Source organism: Mytilus edulis, chromosome 14 (assembly GCF_963676685.1).
Source record: "Mytilus edulis chromosome 14, xbMytEdul2.2, whole genome shotgun sequence".
In the NCBI taxonomy this organism is placed as follows: domain Eukaryota; kingdom Metazoa; phylum Mollusca; class Bivalvia; order Mytilida; family Mytilidae; genus Mytilus; species Mytilus edulis.
The window spans coordinates 13529274-13551835 of NC_092357.1; the positions used below are offsets into that span (position 1 = coordinate 13529274).

At 31.6% G+C, this 22562-nt stretch overlaps 1 protein-coding gene across 1 annotated transcript in view; it reads left to right on the forward strand.

Annotated features, from left to right (window-relative positions):
* Nucleotides 1-22562, forward strand: part of LOC139503015 (uncharacterized) — a 76889-nt gene that overhangs the window by 14001 nt on the left and 40326 nt on the right. The window contains exons 5-15 of the mRNA XM_071292682.1: nucleotides 289-387; nucleotides 1855-1953; nucleotides 2220-2321; nucleotides 2526-2627; nucleotides 6201-6299; nucleotides 7480-7581; nucleotides 9318-9416; nucleotides 11101-11199; nucleotides 17660-17758; nucleotides 19372-19470; nucleotides 21993-22091. Coding sequence (XP_071148783.1) covers nucleotides 289-387; nucleotides 1855-1953; nucleotides 2220-2321; nucleotides 2526-2627; nucleotides 6201-6299; nucleotides 7480-7581; nucleotides 9318-9416; nucleotides 11101-11199; nucleotides 17660-17758; nucleotides 19372-19470; nucleotides 21993-22091 — 1098 coding nt within the window. The remainder of the gene's footprint in view (nucleotides 1-288; nucleotides 388-1854; nucleotides 1954-2219; nucleotides 2322-2525; nucleotides 2628-6200; nucleotides 6300-7479; nucleotides 7582-9317; nucleotides 9417-11100; nucleotides 11200-17659; nucleotides 17759-19371; nucleotides 19471-21992; nucleotides 22092-22562) is intronic.

The window sequence follows — 22562 nt, forward strand, 5'->3', positions numbered from 1 at the left end:
GTTGACTCGAGAGCATATAGAAACGAAACAGCAATAAACCGCTGATCAAAAGTCATAAATCGATTAAGCGAAAACAAATTTGGGTTACATATTTATACAAGGGAAGACAAACGTAAATGAGTCCCACAAAAAACTTTACACAATAATGGGTTTTGAAAGTTATGCACCGGAAATTGCTTTAAAAGAAAATAAATAATAATGACGTATTGCGACATTAGGTAAGTCGTTTTACGTTTTTTTATCATTCAGTGCTATGTTAACATATATATATATTGCCTTTACATTCAGGATCGAGAGTCTGCACTTCACTCTGCTACATCGAACAAGAAAACAGACATCACCAAATTACTTATTGAAAATGGTATTAATTGCAATATACAGGACAGGGTAAAGATTGCTAAACTATATAGGACAGTTTTTTCATATGTCAAAGTCTGACCGGAAATTTTAGTGCATCTGATTTATATTTTGAAAATTTTATATGATAATTAAAAGATTTTGCGTTTCGGACAAAGGTCTACTGTATTGAAATGTAAAAAACAAAGTCATTAGACGTTAGCAAAATAAGACCAAGTTTCTTTGGAAAAGAATGAAACTAGATTCGTTAGAAAGGTAATGATTCTAATGAATAATTATGAATTTTGGAATATGTTGAGACAAAGTAAAACATCGTACATGTACACACTTTAACAATGGTAACTAAAGACAGAATATCTTGATACTTACAAATCCAAACAAAAATTTGTTATTTCATCAACTTTTAGTTCTGACTTGTCGTGTGAGGTCCACTTTTGGCACAATTGCTTTTCTCAAGGTGAAGTGTTCATTCATTTCATTTGATAATTTCAAAACCGAGAACAAAATGAATACTCGTTTCTACAACAATCTGTTTCTGTAAAACTTACGAAGTTTAAATTCAAAATTAAAACGAAATGGAAATGGAAACGGGAAATATTCAAAAAGACAACAACCCAACAAAAGAGCATAAGGGAGTACAAGCCCATCAGTTCCATCAGGTCTTCAATGCAACGGGAAATTCCCCAGTCAGAGGTCTCTATAAAAATGTATACTGATTTTTAAAAAAATAGACCACACTAACAAGGGCTAAAAGTTCCTGCTTTTAGAGAGGCACAAACATGCATGGATTTAAGCTCGCCGTTTATTAATATATAAATACATATCTCAATCCTCCAACTATACAGTCAGCAGTTGTTAGTCTAAGGTGGAAAGAAGTCCCAACAGAACAGAAAAAATAAAACAAAATTAAAAAAAAAACAGAAAGCATAGAAGCTGTCTAAAGCTTACCGCAAAACAACGCCGATGTGTTAAACATATTTTGATAAATATTTAGCATATTCATCTTTGCATATGTGTGGCTTTGCATTTTTGTGATTTTAATTTGTATTGCTATACTGCTTTGTTATCGTTTACCTTTGGTTAAAAATACATTTTGAAATTAAACTAAGTTTTGAGATAACAAAGAAAGTTAAGGTTTTTTTTAAAGGGTTTACATTTTATGATTTCGATTGCTGATTGCTTTCTGCTAATGAGATTAAAGAACATACTTGAGGTAAGTAAAAACATGAAATCTAACAACCAGCCTAGGAGTCAGCAATTCTGTTTTGACATCGTTTATAACAGATTATCTATAATAAATGTTACCACAACGTTATTCTTCTATAAACGACACATGTTTTGTGCATTCAAGTTTATAACCTTGTACCGTTAATGTGTTTTGTTTTTTATTGAATACTCGCTCAGTTCGATACTGTTTGAGTCGTTTTCCTTCTTTACTGACTTAATATTCTTTCTTATGATGCAATAACATTCTAAAATTATGTGATCTTATCTCAGGATGGAAAATCTGCACTACACCACGCTACATTAAACAGGAAAGCAGACATCGTCAAAGAACTAATAGACGGTTGTATTGATCTCAATCTGAAGGACAAGGTAAACTGATAAATAAATTACATAAATTAACGTCCATCTTTCGACCCTCTGCCATCAAATGAGTCTGACACGAAGAATACAAATAAATTTAATTTGCTTTTTGAAAAATGATAATATATATTTAATGATAAAGTATATTTCATTCCAAAAAGGAATGATACACTAGGTTAAAGCATGTCCAATCTTTCGCATTTTTTAATTATTTGTATTACTGCGCTTGTTAAAGAATTGGTAATTGTATAATTGAATTTTGTTTCTCAATTTAGGGTGGTTCGACCGCACTACATGCTGCTATGGAATACGGATACACAAAAATTGCTAATTTGTTGATTTGCGCCACTGGTATAAACCTCAATTTAAAAAACAAGGTAATTAGCTGATTAAAGCATTGCAAAATATCACCTTTACTGCACCAGCTTTGCATTGCGGACAAATAAAGTATATATCATCCACAAAAGTAATGATGCACTTGGTTAAAGCATTCCAATCTTTCGTATTTGTTAATTTATTTTATTAACCGCGCTTGTTAAAGAATTGGTAAATATATAATTGAAATGTGTTTCTCAATCTAGGATGGTTTGACCGCACTACATGCTGCTATGGAATACGGATATACAAACATTGCTAATTTGTTGATTGGCGCCACTGGTATAGATCTTAATTTACAAAAAAAGGTAAATAGCTGATTAAAGCATTGCAAAATATCACCTTTACTGCATCCGCTTTTCGGACAAACATTTCACTTTAATATATAATAATTGAAAGCAATACTTCAATATTGAAAATTAAAACATAATACAAACATAAAACAAGAAAGGTACACAGAAAAGAGCTATGCAATGATTGAACACTGATGTCTGATATTTAACCTCCTCAATTCTTCATAAAAAGGCGAACAAAACAAAATACGAATCGACACTAATTCCCTGTTTTGATTTTTTCAATAATGTAATGATGTACTAATATTTGATTGCATGAAACAAATAGCTATCAATGACATATAATACTTTTGGCAACTACCGTATACATATCAGTTGATTCGAAATACTCACAATATACATTGTTAGTGCAATGTTACAAACAATCATTATTTAACAAAGTAACATGCCAGTTGTAACAGCTTATGCCAACAAATTACACATATACACATAAATCAATAACTTAAAGTTCCTTCTTGTTATGTCTGACCGCGGATGTTTCTAAGTAACCTTTTCTTAAAGTTTCCTTTGCCATCAAAGGACTCGATGACGTCAACTTGGGTAATACCAGTCTGTACCAATCATTTCCTGTACCTATACCAAACCATTTGCAACTAAAATTTTCAATTACAAACACGTTTTGCAGATCTTAATATTGACGACTTCAAGTCTAAACCTCCTGATTGCGTCTGGCTTAGTTCCAAATTAACATATAATCCGGCTGGCTACGTTATTACCGGTAACTACAACATTGTGAATAACACTTCCCTTCGGAAATGTGTTATCTATAGGTCCGTAATATTGTGAGCCTTAATCCTTCAGATTGGAAATACAACTTCAAAATACAGATGGATTCGGTCGAGTATTATGCTAGTATATAGGTTTAACGCGAGAGAAAAAAATAGAAACTCTTTCCGAATGGATCAAGGCTGTGAATACAAATCAGAATAAAAAAAACTGATTGTGTTCATCAATGCCCATGCTACGTCAATCTTTAAAGACCCAAAGTGTTGCGAAACAGTTGTCCTACCTCCTTAATAAGTATGTTGTTGCCCCCGTAGATAAAGCTCAAAACAATTTCGTGTGTGTGTGTACATCTCATTACATCAACTGGTTGATAAAGGAATCAGGTATTGACAATTCACTTGGAAACTCACGCCACATACCATAGAGGAAATCCTGGATATTTATAGGTCTGTTCTTTTTTCCTTTGGAATGACAATCATAGATGAAGAACTGGATCTTCCATCACTGCATTACATTCACAACATGCATCTCCTTACAAACCATGTTATATACCATGTTATATTGCTGAGTCTTCCAAGTGCTCCATCAAACCTCTTTCTAAAATATTAACATCTGTCTTATCAGCATCAGAGCCGGGCTCGAACGTTTTTGTGAGCTCTGTTTATCATTAAAAAAATAAGATCAGGTTAACAGTTAGATAATACACTTTCAATGGTTTTTTCAACAGTCTTGTAAATAGATGTGCACATACAATAGGATTGCAATTTAACTTTTAAAAGATGATGAAAGTATTATTATTATAATCTCTAAATGCATGGCAATAAAAAAATGAAAAAGTGAAGGCTGAAAAATATATGAAGGTTTAAACATGGGCAAATTAACTGGAGATTGAGGTTGTCTATCTAAATGTATTAAAGTGTGTGAACAGAGTAAAATAATCAGTCATATAATTTATTTGAGAGAACTATCTTAAGACGATACCGATATGTATTTGATGGGTAAATCAAAATCAAAAGGCGTCAATAATCCCGTTCAAGATATGGAGCGAAAGCGAACCAGGTTCGCATATACTTTTCAATACATAAGAGTTTGATGAGATGTATTTTTACACATGACACTGGAGAGACCTTTTAAAAATATTTGTAGAAACATATTTTCTTATGGTATTGAGCACAGAAACAAGAAAACTGTAATAGGCGCCTCGAAAATCCGATCCATTCGGAGAGATTTAAAATGTTGTTTAATATTTGAAAACGTTTTGCCATCTACAAGCTTTACTGTAATCACCAGATTTAGGGTAATTGTAATTGTAATCGTTAATCAGCTGTAATTGATTACAATGTTTTAAGTAATCATTGTAATCATCAATCAGCCAAAAATCTGATTACATGTAATTTAATTTAATCAATTACTTTTCAAAATGCCCTGTAATCCTGATTACATTTTGATTACATTCTGATTACAATGAAAGAAATCTTGAACTGTTTATGTTCAATAAATGAACCTTTTTGTTATTCTTATTTAATAAATATTTAACAAGTTAAGATAGTTTGGTTTACTTTATCAAGCATGTGAATTGATTTGTATACTTCAGTCAAAAATAAAATATTACAATATTAAAAAGTCATCATTAGCCTTAGTAAAAGATATTATACTTTTCTTTAACCCTGATTTATAATTTTTTTGTTATTATTGTGATTATGGATTATTGTCAACTTTGAATTGACAGGTAGGAAACGAATTAAGGTTTGTTTTTATTGCAATTTAAATTGATTATATATAGCTGTAGGCCAATATATATGATAAATGATTAATCAAACATGAGAAAATGTATCTACTTAGCACAAATTAAATTAAAAGTTGAACAAATATCTTGTTTAAAATAAGCAAATGTTTGTATGTACTTGGACTGGACATGTAAAATGCATTGACTTATAATACTTGTATTTTGTTTACAATTTGTTTAAACAATTCTATTAAATTTTTACATAATTTTTATCTGGTAACTTTATTTCATTTATATTTTAACTTCCAAAAACTGCACCTTGAAATACATATAAAGTCTGGAAGAGGTCAGAAAACAAACAACAAACTTTATATTAAGCCATATTCATTTGAGGTCAAAATAATTCAGAGATCAATGATGATAAAGTCTAATGGGTGTCACAATGTTCATGTGTGTCTGTAGTGATCTTTTGTGGTTTTATTAAATAGATGAAGTTTGAAGTTATCATTTTAAAATATATAAAACAAAATCCTTTCGAAAAAGAACTATAGTTATATTTAAAAACGTTAATTCATTCACATCATTCAAAATGTTTTTGTTTTTTTCAATTCATTGTAATCAGATGTAATCATGATTACTTTGCCAATGTAATCATTAATTTATTCAGACACTTTCAGAAATGATGTAATCATTAATTTAATCTAATCGTACAAATGACAAAGTAATTGTAATTTAATCAATTACATTGAAAGTAATCAAACCCATCTCTGGTAAGCACTCACGCCCAACATATATGATTCAAACTTCATTTTTGTGTCGAGGTTGTGAATTAAAACAGTTCTTTATTGACACCTTTAATTTTGTATCAGTGCATCAGCATGTCGGGAAACTGTATAAGATAATGCCGGTAACAAGTAAGGAATATGACAGTTCTGATACATGTGTTTGTTTAGGGACTTTCCGTTTACAATTTTCCTCTAACTTCGGTATTTTTGTTATTTTACCGTTTTTATTGCAAATAATTGATTTTAAATAGTATTGTTTCTTGTACAAGTGTCATGTGTTTTTCTTTCAAGGATGGTTCGACCGCACTACATATTGCTACAAAAAAAGGAAATACAAAAATACTCCAGTTGCTTATAAACAAGGACATTGATATGAACATAAAGGACACGGTAATTTGCAGATTTGATATATAATATTATACGAAACACTTAATTGTAATCGGCGATCTGTCACAAGGCAATTTTGTTTCTTTCTTTTGAGAGACAAAACCTAAGTCCAATATTTTCAACAAATTGAGACTATAAAATTCCCTTAGTCTAATATTTTTACCAAACCTGATGGAACGGTAATCGTTCAGTCATTCATTTGAAATTTGATTTAAAAGTCTTTGTTTTAACTTTTTTAAATATGCATTTTCTTTTCTTTACATAAAGATACGTTGAAAATTGCTTATGTGTACGAGAATCAAAACAATTACTCATGATGCTACCATAATGTAATATATTTCAAAAACAAAGGTATATGTATTACAGACATCACTGTTGCCTTTTTAGCTCACCTGATTTGAAGGGCCAATTGAGCTTTTCTCATCACTCGGGGTCTGTCGTCTGTCGTCCGTTGTCTGTCGTCGTTACTTTTAACAAAAATCTGAAACTGCAGGGCAAAATTTAACCAAACTTGGCCACAAGCATTTTGGCGGTATCGAGTTTAAAAAAAATGTCCGATGATCTGGCTAAACATCCATGATGGCCGCCATTGCTTGAAATAGAACATTAGGGGGGGGGGGGGGTAAATGTAGATTTTGGATTATGTATGAAACCATAGCTTTTAGAGCAAATCTAACAACAGTAAAATTGTTACCTAGGTCAAGATATATCTGCCTTGGAATTTTTAGATGAATTAGACAACCCTTTGTTAGGTTGCTGTCCTATATTAGTAATTTTCAGGAATTTTTTAAAGATTTTGATTCTTGTCTTGAATATTATTATAGATAGAGATAAACTGTAAACTGTAAACAGCAATAATGTTTGGCAAAGTAAGATCTACAAATAAGTCAACATGAACAAAATGGTCAGTTAAGCCCCTTTAGGAGTTATTGCCGTTTATAGTAAATTTTTAACTATTTCATAAATTTTGTAATTTTTTGTAAATTTTTACAAAATATTTTCCGAAGTTACTACTGGGCCAAGTTCATTAAATTTCGGACAAATAAAGCATATTTCATTCAAAAAAAAGGAATAATGCACTAGGTAAAAGCGTTCCAATCTTTCTTATTTTTTTATTTTTTTTATTCACCATTTTTGTTATAGTATTGGTAATTGTATAATTGTATTGTGTTTCTCAATCTAGGATGGTTTGACCGCACTACATGCTGCTATGGAATACGGATATACAAACATTGCTAATTTGTTGATTTGCGCAACTGGTATGGATCTTAATTTACAAAACAAGGTAAATAGCTGATTAAAGCATTGCAAAATATCACTTTTACTGCATCAGCTTTTCATTTCGGACACACATTTAACTTCAATATTTTATAATTGAAAGCATTACTTCAATATTGAAAATTAAAAGCATTAATTCAATATTTGAAAATTAAAAACATACTACAAACGTGGAACGAGAAAGGTACAAAGAAAAGAGCTACGCATGGATTGAACACTGATGTCTAGTATTTTACCTCCTCGATTCTTCCCATAAAACAAAATACGAATCGACACTAATTTCCTGTTTTGATTTTTCAATAATGTAATGATGTACTGATATTTGATTGCATGACACAAATACCTGTCAATGACATAAAATACTTTTGGCAACTACCGTATACATATCAGTTGAATCGAAATGCTCACAATATACATTGTTAGTGCAATGTTACAAGCAATCATTATTTAACAAAGTAACATGCCAGTTGTAACAGCTTTTGCCAACAAATTACACATATACACATAAATCACTAACTTAAAGTTCCTTCTTGTAATGTCTGACCGCGGATGTTTCTAAGTAACCTTTTCTTATAGTTTCCTTTGCCATCAAAGGACTCGATGGCGTCAACTTGGGCAATATCATTCATCATAAATTAGTTTAATCGAAAATACCTCTTAATTTTAAAGATCAGTTTATACCAATATTGGCTTAACGCGAGAGAGAAAAATAGACACCCTTTCCGAATGGATCAAAGCTGTGAATACAATTCAGAATCAAGAAACTGAATGGGTTTATCAATGATCAAGCTACATTAATCTTTAAAGACCCAAAGTGTTGCGAAACACTTGTCCTACCTCCTTAATAAGTATGCTGTTGCCCCCGTAGATAAAGCTCAAAACAACATGGTGTTTGTATGTTTGTGTGTACATATCATTACAAAAACTGGTTGATAAAGGAATAAGGTATTGACAATTCACTTGGAAACTCCCCACACATACAAAAGAGTAAATCCTGGATGATCATAAGTCTGTTCTATTTTCCTTTGAAATGACAATTAAAGATGAAGAACTGGATTTTCCATCACTGTATTACATACATTACATGCATGTCCTTGCAAATAACGGTATATTGCTGATCAGTCTTCCAAGTGCTCCACGAAACCTCTTTTTAAAATATTAACATCTATCTTATCAGCATCAGAACCGGGCTCGAACGTTTTTGTGAACTCTGTTTATCATTTAATAAAAATAAGATCAGGTTAACAATTAGATAATGAACTTTGAATGGTATTTTTAACAGGCTTGTGAATAGATGTGCACATACAATAGGATTGCAGTTTAATTTTTAAAAGATGATGAAAGTATTATTATCAAATTTACATATTTACTCTAATGGTATTGAGCCAAGAAACATGGAAACTGTAATAGGCGCTACAAAAATCATATCTATTCGGAGAGATTTAAAATGTTGTTTAATATTTGAAACTTCATTTTTGTGTTCATGGTGGTGAATTTAAACAGTTCTTTATTGACACTTATGTATCAGTTCATCAGCATGTCGGTTAACGGTATAAGATAATGCCGGTAACAACATGAACAAGTCAGGAATATGACAGCTCTGATACAATTGTTTGCTTAGGGACTTTCCGTTTACAATTTTTCTCTAACTTTGGTATTTATGTTAATTTACCGTTTTATTGCAAATAATTGATTTTAGATAGTATTGTTTCTTGTAAAAGTTTCATGTGTTTTTCTTTCAAGGTTGGTTCGACCGCACTACATATTGCTACAATAAAAGGAAACACAAAAATACTCCAATTGCTTATCAACAAGGACATTAATATGAACATACAGAACATGGTAATTTGCATATATGATATAATACATTATACGAAACACTGAATTGTATTCGGCAATCTGTCACAAGGCACTCTTTATTTTCTTTCTTTTGAGAGACAAAACTTAGTCCAATATTTTAACAAATTGAGACTATAAAATTCCGTTATTCTAATATTTTTACCAAACCTGATGGAACGGTAATCTTTCAGTCATTATTTGAAATATGATTTAAAAGTCTTTGTTTTCACTTTTTTAAATATGCATTTGTTTTTCTTTACTTAAAGATACGTTGGAAATTGCTTATGTGTACGAGAATCAAAACAATTACTCCTGATGCTACCATAACGTATTATATTTCAAAAAACAAAGGTATAAGTATTACAGACATCACTGTTGGTTTTTTTTTTTGCTCACCTGACTCGAAGGGCCAATTGAGCTTTTCTCATCACATTGGGTTCGTCGTCTGTCATCCGTTGTCTGTCGTCTGTCGTTGTCTGTCGTCGTTAACTTTTACAAAAATCTGAAACTGGAGGGGCAAATTTAACCAAACTTGGCCACAATCATTTTTGCGGTATCGAGTTTAACAAAAATGTCCGATGATCTGGCCAAACATCTTAGATGGCCGCCATTGCTTGAAATAGAACATACAGGGGGGGGGGGGGGGTAAAATGTAAGATCTATCTGCCTTGGAATTTTCAGATGAATCAAACAACTTTTGTTTAGGTTGCTGTCCCTATCTTGTAATTTTCCGAAAGATTTTGAAGATTTTGATTTTTGTCTTGAATATTATTATAGATAGAGATAAACTTTAAACTGTAAACAGCAATAGTGTTTTGCAAAGTAAGATTTACAAATAAGTCACCATGAACAAAATGGTCAGTTTACCTCCTTAAGGTGTATTGCCCTTGGTAGTCAATTTTCAACTATATCATTCATTTAGTAATTTTTTGTAAATTTTTACAAAATATTTTCCGAAGTTACTACTGGGCCCAGTTCATTATATATAGAGATAATTGTAAGCAGCAAGAATGTTCAGTAAGGTAAGATCTACAAACACATCATCATAAGAAAACACAATTTTGTCATGAATCCATCTGTGTCCTTTGTTTAATATGCACATAGACTAAAGTGAGCGACGCCGGCCTTTTAGAGCCTCTTGTTGTAACTTGCAATAGTTCTTATTCCCGATTATGACTGTTTTGCTGAGTGTGAACTCGCATTGCTATAAGACGAGTCACGGTACTTTTCCATGTCATATTCACTATTTAGTTTTGATGTTATGATTGTAATGGTCATTGGATTTTGTCAAATGTCTTAACGTTTGTAGTTGTAAATTTTATTTTTTCTGTTGTATTCGTGTGATATGGTAAGATATTTGATCAAAACGTGCCGGACAGAATTGGTTGATCTTTCTGATAATCATTTTGGCGTTTGTTACAGGCAGTCATTGCTTTTACGTTCACTAATTATAAGATAAGGGTAAAACCAGGGTTACAGTGTATAGCACACTATTAAAACAATGAAAATGACGTAATCAATTCAATTTTCGACATGGAAATTTTTTTAAACATTGAAAAAAGATAGTATAGATAAACACATATTTGAAAATACGCTTATTCAAATATTTGATAACATTATTTCCAATGAAGTTTTCAGTTTCTCATTTTATATCCAATCTTGTCATTTTATATAATTATTTATTCAGGATGGTTGGACAGCCCTTCACAGTGGAGCGTGGTATGGGAAAGCAGATATCATGCATCTGCTTATTAAAAAGGGCATGTGTGTCAATTTAAAGACTAATGTAAGTGATGAATACCATAGATAAAAAAGAATAAAAGCATGATCAAAATAAATGTCAGATCATTTGGCAAACTCTATAACCTCAAACATTAAAGTCTACAGAAGCAACATTTAGGCGTTTGCTTAATTAATCAATGACTTGATAGCCTTTCGTGCAAACTTTTCAAAGTATCGATAATGTTTTATCCAATATATATATCTCATGTTTCTGGCATATCATCTTGGCCACAAGTTTATTGTTATCTGTTTAGTAATAATTTATATTAAGATCCATTTTGTTACATCTTGTGATTAAAACTGACGAGGAAAGGTAACACACGGCCACTGAAAGCTTTATTATTGTAGAGCCCCGGTGGTCGTGTGGTCTAGCGGGACGGCTGCAGTGCAGGCGATTTTGTGTCACGATATCACAGTAGCATGGGTTCGAATCCCGGCGAGGAAAGAACCAAACATTTGCGAAAGCAAATTTACAGATCTAACATTGTTAGGTTGATGTTCAGACGAGTTGTATATATATATAAGTAAGCAAATGTTTTGTTCTTCCCTCGTCGGGATTCGAACCCATGCTACTGAGATATCGTGACACCAAATCGCCTGCACTGCAGCCGTCCCGCTAGACCACACGACCACCGGGGCTCTACAATAATAAAGCTTTCAGTGGCCTTGTGTTACCTTTCCTCGTCAGTTTTAATCACAAGATGTAACAAAATGGATCTTAATATAAATTATTACTAAACAGATAACAATAAACTTGTGGCCAAGATGATATGCCAGAAACATGAGATATATAGGCAATTTTATCCCTTTTTGATATAAGTTATATATAAAATATTTTTTTTTATCCTAAATATAATCAGAGATATATTTCTTTTATAAGGTTAACATTTTTTATAAATTTTGTTGGCTGTTGGTATATGTCAGTTAAAAAGAAATTTATTTTAACAGCTAAAAAAGTACAGGTTTTTTGGTCTAGTATGATTCAGACTGGTCGAGTATTGTTCAGACCTTTGGTTAAGTATGGTTTAGACTGGCAAAATAGGTCGAGTACATGTCGAGAATGAGTTAAGACTGTTTCAGACTGTTCGAGTAATAGTTCAGACTATTTTCAACGGCAAAGATAAGGGTCAAGTACGATTCAGTACAGTCAAGTATGGTTCAGACTGGGGTCGGGTAATGTCAAGTAAAAGTCAGACAATTCAGACTGGTCAAGTAAAAATCAGTACAATCGAGTACAGATATAGGCCATTTCAGACTTTAATGGTTTGTAGTGAACTCGTTTAAACATCAACCCAACAATGTTAGATCTGTAAATTTGCTTTCGCAAATTTTCATTTCTTCCCTCGACAGAATTCAAACTCATGCATATATATATATTTGTTTGTTAAGCCCAGGTAGTCGTGTGGTCTAGCGGGACGGCTGTAGTGCAGGCGATTTAGTGTCACGATATCTCAGTAGCATGGGTTCGAATACCGGCGAGGGAAGAACAAAATATTTGCAAAAGCAAATTTACAGATCTAACATTGTTGGGTTGATGTTTAGATGAGTTATATATATATATATATAATATATATAAATACGTCTGAACTAATGACAACTCTACAACAGATTTATCCATCGGATCACCAGCAGTTGTGATGATACAAGGCTGTGTACATTCTGTATATATAGTTCGTCTTAACATTAGCCTTACAATATTACATCTGTAAATTTGCTAGTTTAGTTTTAACATATTTTATTGTTCAAAACAACAAATGGATTAGACACTTAGTAACTTCTTCTCAAATTGCTTTCTCAAATGTTTTGTTCTTTTCCTGCCGGGATTCGCACTCATGTCACTGAGATGTCGTGACACCAAGCCGCCTTGCACTGTATTCGACACGACTACCGAGACTTTACAATAATAAATCTTTAGGTGGCCGGGTGTAACCTTTCCCTGTGAGTTTTAATCTAGGTAACACTCCACTGTTAGGAGTTTAGTTTCGCATTTTGGCCCCTGTAGACTTTTCAAATATGATAGCAAGTAAAGAATGAAATTCATTTTTGAATAGTTGCTGAAGCAAATAGCCTTCATAGTTGGTTTACAGGGATATCGATTATGTAATGCATGTATTATGGGCTGTTTTCTGTATGACAGTCCGTAATTTCATATACATACCAAATATTATTCCGGCAATTAATGTAATGCTTTTATCTGACTTTTTGTCGCACGAAGACCATAACAATCAAAACCTAGAAGTAAAAAAGACTCATAAAAACCAAAGGACATTTACATCAACAGTTATAAATAATAATTAAGAAACAACACGTATTCCACTAAAAGCCGGGAGTGAAATCAGGTGCTCCGGTGAACTATGCGATTAAATTGTACGAAAATGAGGAAAAGACACCATTTGTCAAAAGTTTCTAAAAAGGTATCACTCAAAGACATAGCAATTATAGTTTGAACAACATCTCTGGGGAATATGTTACACCTTTATCCCATTTTTTGCAATGTTTATGGTAAATAAATACAGAATAAATACACGAAAAAGGAATTTTATTTCACCATTTTAATTTTTTTAAATCAAATCTATGGAAGTTAATGTATAACACATACAGTTACGTTAATGTATTAAAAAGCCAAGGATAGAAGATGATAAAACAGTCTGGTTCTATTTTAATGGGTGGAGTGCTGCCCTTGCATCGCAATACTGTACATGACATATATATGTAGGACTCTAAAGTGCGATGGTCACGCTAAAGTATGATGGTTTACGCTAAAGTACGATGGTGTCTCACGCTAAGGTACGATGGTTGTGTGTTTGCTTAAGTGCGATGGTATAGCACGCTAAAGTGCGATGGAACAAACGAGAAGTGTGCAAGGGCACTAATGGTAAAAACAAGTCTTTTTGCCAAATATAGTTTGATATGATACAACATATAATGCGATAGACTTTTACTTTACCGGTAGTCTTATGTGACTGTTTCTAAATTTAGAAGACTGGCCTAGTAATAATTGCTAAAAAGGTTATTTAGGTGTCACAAATACTATATGTCCTTTACATGATTGTTAACAATTCGGGCGTATTGGATTGATTGTTGGTTGCTTAACGTCCAGTCGCAAATATTCCATGCATGATCAAGACGAAGGGCGTATTTGATAGTTGACGTAGCTTGCCGTTTACACAGCCAATTAATATAAACATCTTCTTGTAAGTAGCAATTACAAAATTCGGTCATTGTCTGAGATCTTTCTTTTTTTAAAAGCTTTAATTTAAATGCAAGAGAAAGGGGTTGTTGTTCGCGTTTTCACCTTTTTCGTAGCGAGTATTAATACATGAGATATTATACTGCAATGTACAAACTGATGTTTTAATGTAAATGGAGAAGGGCCTATAATGGCATTAAATGGCCCCAGATTTACAAGATAATAAAAATTCTAACAGAGCAGATTTTTCTATTATAATATGAGTCAATGATTATAAAAAACTGTTCTTTTAAAAAAAAAAAAAAGGTTCAATGACGTCACAATTGTAGGTGCAAATGACCTCATAATTGGGACAATAAGCAAAAATACAGAAATTTTTATGTTCATACATATCAAACTTCAGACAAAAAATCTTTTTGGTGCAATGTTGGTGCGATAGTTTATTTTATATTTTTCATAGCCAAGCGCAGCAATAACAATCTAAAGTTTGCCGTCCAAATTGGACCTATTCATCTGACAAAGTTTAGTTTATACATTATTATGCCTGTAGGAACTTTATTATTTGTTCATGTACGTACAATGTAATGTGTATTCCTAATATTATTTCCGTAAGTATATCTAGTTTAATAAATTTGTGAAAAAATCCGAAAGCAATGAATTACATATTATAAGGAAGTCAATAACAACTTTGAGGACATTTTTTTTAATTATGAAATTTTAGATAGACATGCAATATAACATCCTTTTATGTTTCTGCTATTTATCAATTCAAAATATGGTGTTTGAATGAGGCAATCTTATCTCTCTGGTATTAGGGTCGGATCCATGATTTATGTTAGGAAAGGGGAAAAGGGGGGGGGGAGTATACCGAAATTAAAAGAATTTTGCTTAAATTTACATAATTGACGATACACCTGAGATTTATTTTGAAAATGAAAGTACCTATATTCCAATTGGATGTGTCGTTGTTGGTAATGAGCATAGAGAACAAGTTTATAAAATTTGGTGGTTACCTTTTTAAAGGTTATGTTTTGAATAATTTAATAAGCATGTGTAAAAATAAAGTGTAATTTCAAAAATGTAATCAGGTTTTGTTGTTATGCGACATTTATGGGCATTACGTTTTCTGGTGTGTGTGTCCGTTTGTCTGTGCGTATGTTTGTCTGTTCGTCCGATCATCCTTCTATCCCGCTTGTCATAATAATCGCAAGTCATACGTCACTGAGATTAGATTAGGCAAAAGATAAACTAGTCACAGTGACAAGAACTACAATAAAACAAATAATATATATAATGAATATAGACAAATTTTGAAAATACAGATAGTACCATGAACCAGTTTTGTAATGCTATAGATATGGTTATCTGGACCTTTGAAATATATAATAAAAATAAGATGAATTTCGAAAAAGTCAACCCTAACGATCCTGTGTAAAAAGGGGGGTACTTCAATACTTAATTGATTAGGGGTGCCACTGTTTTGTTACCTCACCCTGTTTTAGATTTTAAAAATATGTACTATTGCGTAGGTTAAAAAAGTAACCTTTTCCCATATTGATTTGGTTTCTTGTCGTTTTATGTAAAAGTTGAATACTTAAGTGCCAAAATAGAAAAAAATGTTGATAAAGACACAGCGGGAACACCAAACAAGTTGACAGTCGAATAAGCTATGGGAACTTTTCATATTTATCTGATAGTTTTCTTTAATTTTCTCTTATTTCAAGCAAAAAAAGGTGACCTATTCCAGATGCACGTTCTATCACCTTGTAAATAGAAGTGCCTTATTCCAACCCCAACCCCTCCTGAAACATAAGTACTGTAATGGAAATACACAGATATTTAAAAACATCCTTTAATGCATGTGTCTGAATCTATTTAATTTAGATAATTACTATTAAGTTTTCTTAGCGCTAAACACGTCTTCTTGTCGTTATAGTATTTCCCTTGTCGCTGATAAGTGAGACCCCACCAAGCACTAGATGCACAATCTGTATATATCAGCAATTCCCGTTGTTTTGTATTGTTTGTTGATGTTTCATTATTGCTTTCCCCTTAACATATACTTTGGAGTTTGTTACTTTTTACAATTTGCATCTTAAATTGTCTTTCTGTTGCAACATATTTAAAATTAAATCTTGTAAAATAGAAAACAAATTGCCGTTGCCATGGGTACAGATATGTTGCTAGGGATAAACAACAGTGAATTTGGCAAAAATGTGCTTGTAATTATGTTATATTTAAATAGTGTACGATTGAAAGGTTTACTACATGCTAAACGGGTTTAATTTCAAATATAGATAGATTTAAGCTGTATATTAATCATATTTGACGATTATATTGGTTGCTAGGTAACAGAATAAACGAGTTATACCCAAAATGCAATTATTTTCAGAGGGTCTATGGTATAGAGTTATAACATTACAAATTAAATGAAATTTGGGGGTGGTGCCAAAAATGGACTTATAGTCCCTAGTCCTTTATGATTAACGCTTGAAAACGTATACCTTTATTGTACCGACGTTTATTATCTTCAATAAAATCGACTAACATGAACGTCAATACTAATATGCATCTGTTCGCCTCAATTATTTATTTCGTCTTCCGGCATGCTAATCATTGGAGTGTATAAACGACTGTTAATGTCACAATCCAACTTCATTTCGAACGTCTATACTTTCGCATCGGACTTTGGCGTAGACCATCGCACTTCAGCGTGACCATCGTACGTTAGCGTCCCCAACGCACTTTAGAGTCCTACCGATATAAGGCATAACGATGAAATTGTTGCAGATCAGCTGAAATATCTATTGTAAAGGATCCTACAAATTAATGCAAGATACAGTCCCAGAAATAATTATATTATTAGTACGTCTGACAACTCTACAACAGATTTAATTATTGGATCACCAGCAGTGATGGTGATACACGACTGTGTACATTCTGTATACATAGTTCGTCTTAAGCCCAACAAACGACTTCATGCGCCTCATTTTAAACTTACACTTCGAATTTTACATGAGTGGTTATCTAAGTATTTGAATCAATAACAGACGATACTATTTTAATTTTAAAATTATCTATATCCCTCACCTTTGCAGCAATTAACCAAGTTGTGTTTTCATGCTTAAGAACTATTTGAAAATAATGACCATTTTTGATTGGAGAAGTTGACAAAAACTTCGGTCCGATACTCAGTTCCTGTACGTTCGTTGATGTCTTCATATTTATATATCTGATATTACCATTTATAATTGTAACGTGTTTTTGTTTCAAGAATGGATCGTCCGCACTTCATCTTGCCGCAAATCGTGGGAATACAGATATAGCACATATGCTTATTGATCATGATATAGCTATCAATTTACAGGACAATGTAAGTTATTTATAAGATTTATACAACAGCAAAAAAGGAATTTATATTTATTAGTAGTCACATATCAACCTCCACAGAGGAAAATATGTAAATCGTCAGGACAGCAACAACCCGAATCGTTTACTGTTTTGATAATACGTGTCAACAAAAGTGTATTTTTATTTAAAGATTACCCACCTTGTTTTTTTTTTCTGTTTAGCGACTCAGAAATGCATAGACCCGTTCCAAAATGTTTAAAACTTTAAAAAGGTAATGCTTTGTTAATGAAACGATACATTTACAATAACGCATTTTTAATATTCCTGCCTACAACATGTACAACAAGTCTGCATATTTCATTTCTTTCTACCCAAAACGTTAGTATAGGAAGTATGGAGATCACTATTGTCTTTGAGGCAAAATGCATGTAAATTAACAAAATAATACCGAAATCTGACGACAATTCTAAACGGAAGTCCATTACCAAATGGCAACATCATAAGCTCAAATAAATCAAACAAATGAATAACAACTTCATTTTCCTGACTCGGTAATTTTTCTAAAAAGTACAAAATACCCGAGTTGATAATTCTCAAAGTTGACTTACGGACTGAATGATTCAGTTATTTATTTTCCTGATTGTTTCCAATGATTTTAGAGTTTTTTGTTAAGATTGAAGATTTTAACTTACACAAACATTATGCTATGCCTCGTATGCTGAAATGTTTGTACTGTGCATTCAATTGCCATGACGCAGTATTCACGATGGGTATAGGATTTAATCAATAACTTACCAATTATTAAAATAATTGACATTTTAAGACATAAACGCAGAAACGCATCATTTTTTTTTTTAGAAACATTAGTACAATGAACAAAAACTGATATGAAATGTATTACACAGTTTTAATTCTTAAAAATAATAAAGATATATTATAACTGTCCAATATTATTCGAATTGATAGACAAATCATACAACATGTTGATGTTCATAAGATTTTTTTTTTCTCAGTAATGTATGTTATTTAAAAATTCTATCTTATTCCATTTCACAATCACTTGTTTAATACTATTGATTATCTATGTGTTATTTGGTAATTCATGTATCGTGTTGTACGGTTGATCAAACATACATCTCTTAAAATTATGGGTTGGCTATCAAGTCAAACTATAACCTGTGATGTTAAACTTTGATTTAAAACAATTTTTGAATAAATGTTTAGTTATGTGTACCAATAATCACTAACTTACTACTAATCAACTAAAACAACTATAAACGGAGTTACCACTAGAACGGACAACAAATTGATTAAGAAGACATACCGTCTATTATGGTTTTAATCGTGTCATTTCATGTCAAAATTTGATAATAAGTTTACATTTTTTTGTGTGAATTTTAATCAATCTAGAAACTTTATATATAGTGACCTAAATAGCAAAGTCGGTGTCGGAATAACAAATAATTTAAATTTTTTTAGTTGTGATGTGTCACTTTTAGTTACTTCAATTCCCCTGATGTGCCTTAGTTGATATATATCTAATATATACTAGTAGCTAATATCTGATTTAATCACCTATATGTTATATATTTAGTTTAGTAGTATGATAATATTGCTATATTTTTCTCTGGCCAGGATGGTAGTTCTGCACTTCATCATGCTGCATGGAACGGGCGAACAGAATTCGCCAAAATACTACTCGACAGGAGTATTGACCTTAATTTACAAGCCAAGGTAAACGAAATTTGAATACTTTCCACCACACGTCACAGTCAGACATGATATATACCAACTTACAGCACCAGATACACATTTCGTAAATCATTACTGTTCAGTGATTTTTTTTCATAGAAATATTTGAAAAATAAAAACAGAAAAGTATTCAAAGCGCTGACACAAGTTACAAGCACAGTTAGCATGATTGTGCATGATACTTTCATAAAATTGAAATTAAATTACTGTAATAAATTTGAAAATCAGAAATAGAATAAACTCAAGTTAAAAAGACAAACCCACAAAAAACGCCTGCTTTGGCTTAAGGTAGCACAATACAAAGATTTGTTCACTCCCAATGGGACAACTTTAAACTGATGTAATTCATTTAATCCTGCTTTATATATTATAAATGAGGTACCAAAAGAAAGAAGAAAGATTCATCTTTCAAATTGTGATAATTTCATTTTGACATAATTATTACATAATTAATTATTATGTAATAAGTTGCTATATTGTGATGTCCACACTTGAATGAATTTAGCGTCTTTGTTCTTCATACCATCCCAAAATATTTAATAGATTCTGGTACAACACAGCTTGACCTCCAAAACTGTGTCTCAGATTTCCAAAAACATCAATAGAACAAATTTTATACCCAATTGAATTTAGTGATCTCTTATGAATTATTGTTGCAAATTTCATTGTATATTTATGAGAGAATGAAATACAATAGGAAAAATCTGAGACACAGTTTTGGAGGTCAAACTGTGTTGTGCAAGAATCTATAAAATATTTTGGGATGCTAAGAATAACAAAGAAGCTAAATTCATTCAAGTATGGACATCACAATATGGCAACTAATTACATAACAATTAATTATGTAATAATTATGTCATAATGAAATTATCACAATTTGGAAGATTAATCCTTCTTCTTTCTTTTGGTACCTCATTTATAAAATTTAAAGAAAGATGAGTGGAATTACAACAGTTTAAAGATGTCTGGTTGGGGATGAAAAATCTTTGTATTGTGCTACCTTAAGTAAATAATATTTTGACAATTTATCGTAAGAAAATAATTACTTCGAGCACATAATGGAGTTTTTACTTTACCCATTGGTTAAATATATTAATTGAATCGATATGTGGACAATTTACACTGTGCGTTTGATGAAAAAATTAAAGTGACCATGTGAATCGTAACTACATATCACCCCTATAGGATCCTTATTTTATGATTTAAAATGCCCGTAATTGAACATTACGTTATTGCAGCGAAAATATCATGTTTGTTCTTCTCATAGCTAACATATATTTAAGGATCAGACTGCATCATACAAGATATTCGTGCCTCTGCATATAAACATTATATTTCATTGAACTTCGGAAATGTGGTGGTAAGAGTATCTATGAGACAACTCTCCATACACGTCGCAATGTGTAAAAAGTAAACCTTCATATATGTAGGTCATTGCACAGCCTTCAACATATCGAATTATAAAATATAAAATTACTAGTAAAACCAACGGTAAAATCTATACATAATCACTTAAGACCCACATCATCACACGACAACCACTGACATAAGACAAGTGCAATAAGATTCAGACACCAACCTTTATTCTAACCTGTAACAGTAGTATAATATTAGAACACAAAAAGGCATACTATAAAATTTCTATTGAAATGGCTTAATTCGGTCAAATAGACATATCAACAAAATCAAGTAAACATACACTGAATGAACTACTTTTATCTAAACACAATATTAATACAACACGTAAAATAATTTTTAAAAAAATACATCTATAACATGAGACAAATCAGTGTAACACAGGTAATTTTGAATATAACTTATATGATTTATCTAGTTGGTAGTTATTAAGCTGATGTAATCGAAGTGCATTTTATTCATTATTTATTTCTAAGATTAATCTTTATTATAGGGACTAAGTAAGATAAGATAAAACGGTTTTCTGTGAAGCTATTTACAATTACAATTTCTCAAACAATTCACTAGGGTTCACTTGTAATGGATTACATGAATGAAATCATCTTTGGAATATGAAGCAACAACGTTTATCATCTGATTATGTTTCTAAATAACAATAGATAATTAAGTCATGTTTATTGTTTGTGTACTTTTTCACACTGATCAACTTCAATTGTGTACAGACTTTTCACTTGCACTCAATAAATATTTGTTAAGAAGTTTTCATAGCTAGTATATTGTTCACACAGGTTGTGCATCAATGACCTAAACAATTCTAATTTGAATTGGAATATATATAATACAGCATTTAGTTGTACTGTTTCTTTTCTCGATAACATTAAAGGTCAGATCTGATTTGAAAATGCTCACCGAACTGTCAAAAGCAGACTCGACCATCATAATATGACTATTTGAGGAGTTAATGAAGGTCTAGTTTAACAAAAACTCATAAGATATCATAATATAAGTTATAAATGCTAAATATCATTTGAATATATAATTACTAAAACCTAATGTATCTATGAAACACGCAAATTCTTTTTTTTTAGAATGGATTCACTGCTCTTCACGATTGTGCATTGTACGAAAACAAAGACATCATGCAATTGCTTATAGACAAAGACATTGATCTAAATCTACAAACCGAGGTTCGTGGTTGATAATATATTCAATAGCTTAAAAAAATTATAAGAATAAAATTATTTTAAGTAGAAATCTTTAAGTAACTATTTTAAAAGTGATGCACCTCATGATATCCCCGATAGAGTTCACATTCGGAGAAAATAGTCTATGTGTAACAAAAGCAGCGTTTCCTGTTTTTGTAATTATTCTACCAAGAGCTAGTTTCAAAAGATCTGTGACCATTAAAATTAACAAGAAACAGTGCTTTTCAATCGAACCCCAGTCAAAGATGACTACTTCTTTAACATGTTTCACTAGAACAACTTTACGGTACATATGTAATAAATTAAATGGAATACTAGTATACTAGTAATTAAAACTTTATTGTGATGTCATTCTATTGTTTTATCCGTTCTTTATTTCAGTGATTGGACTATCATTTACCTTTAAGAAACCAGTATGTTACCTTTAGCTGTCAAATAATTTTAAGAATAGCT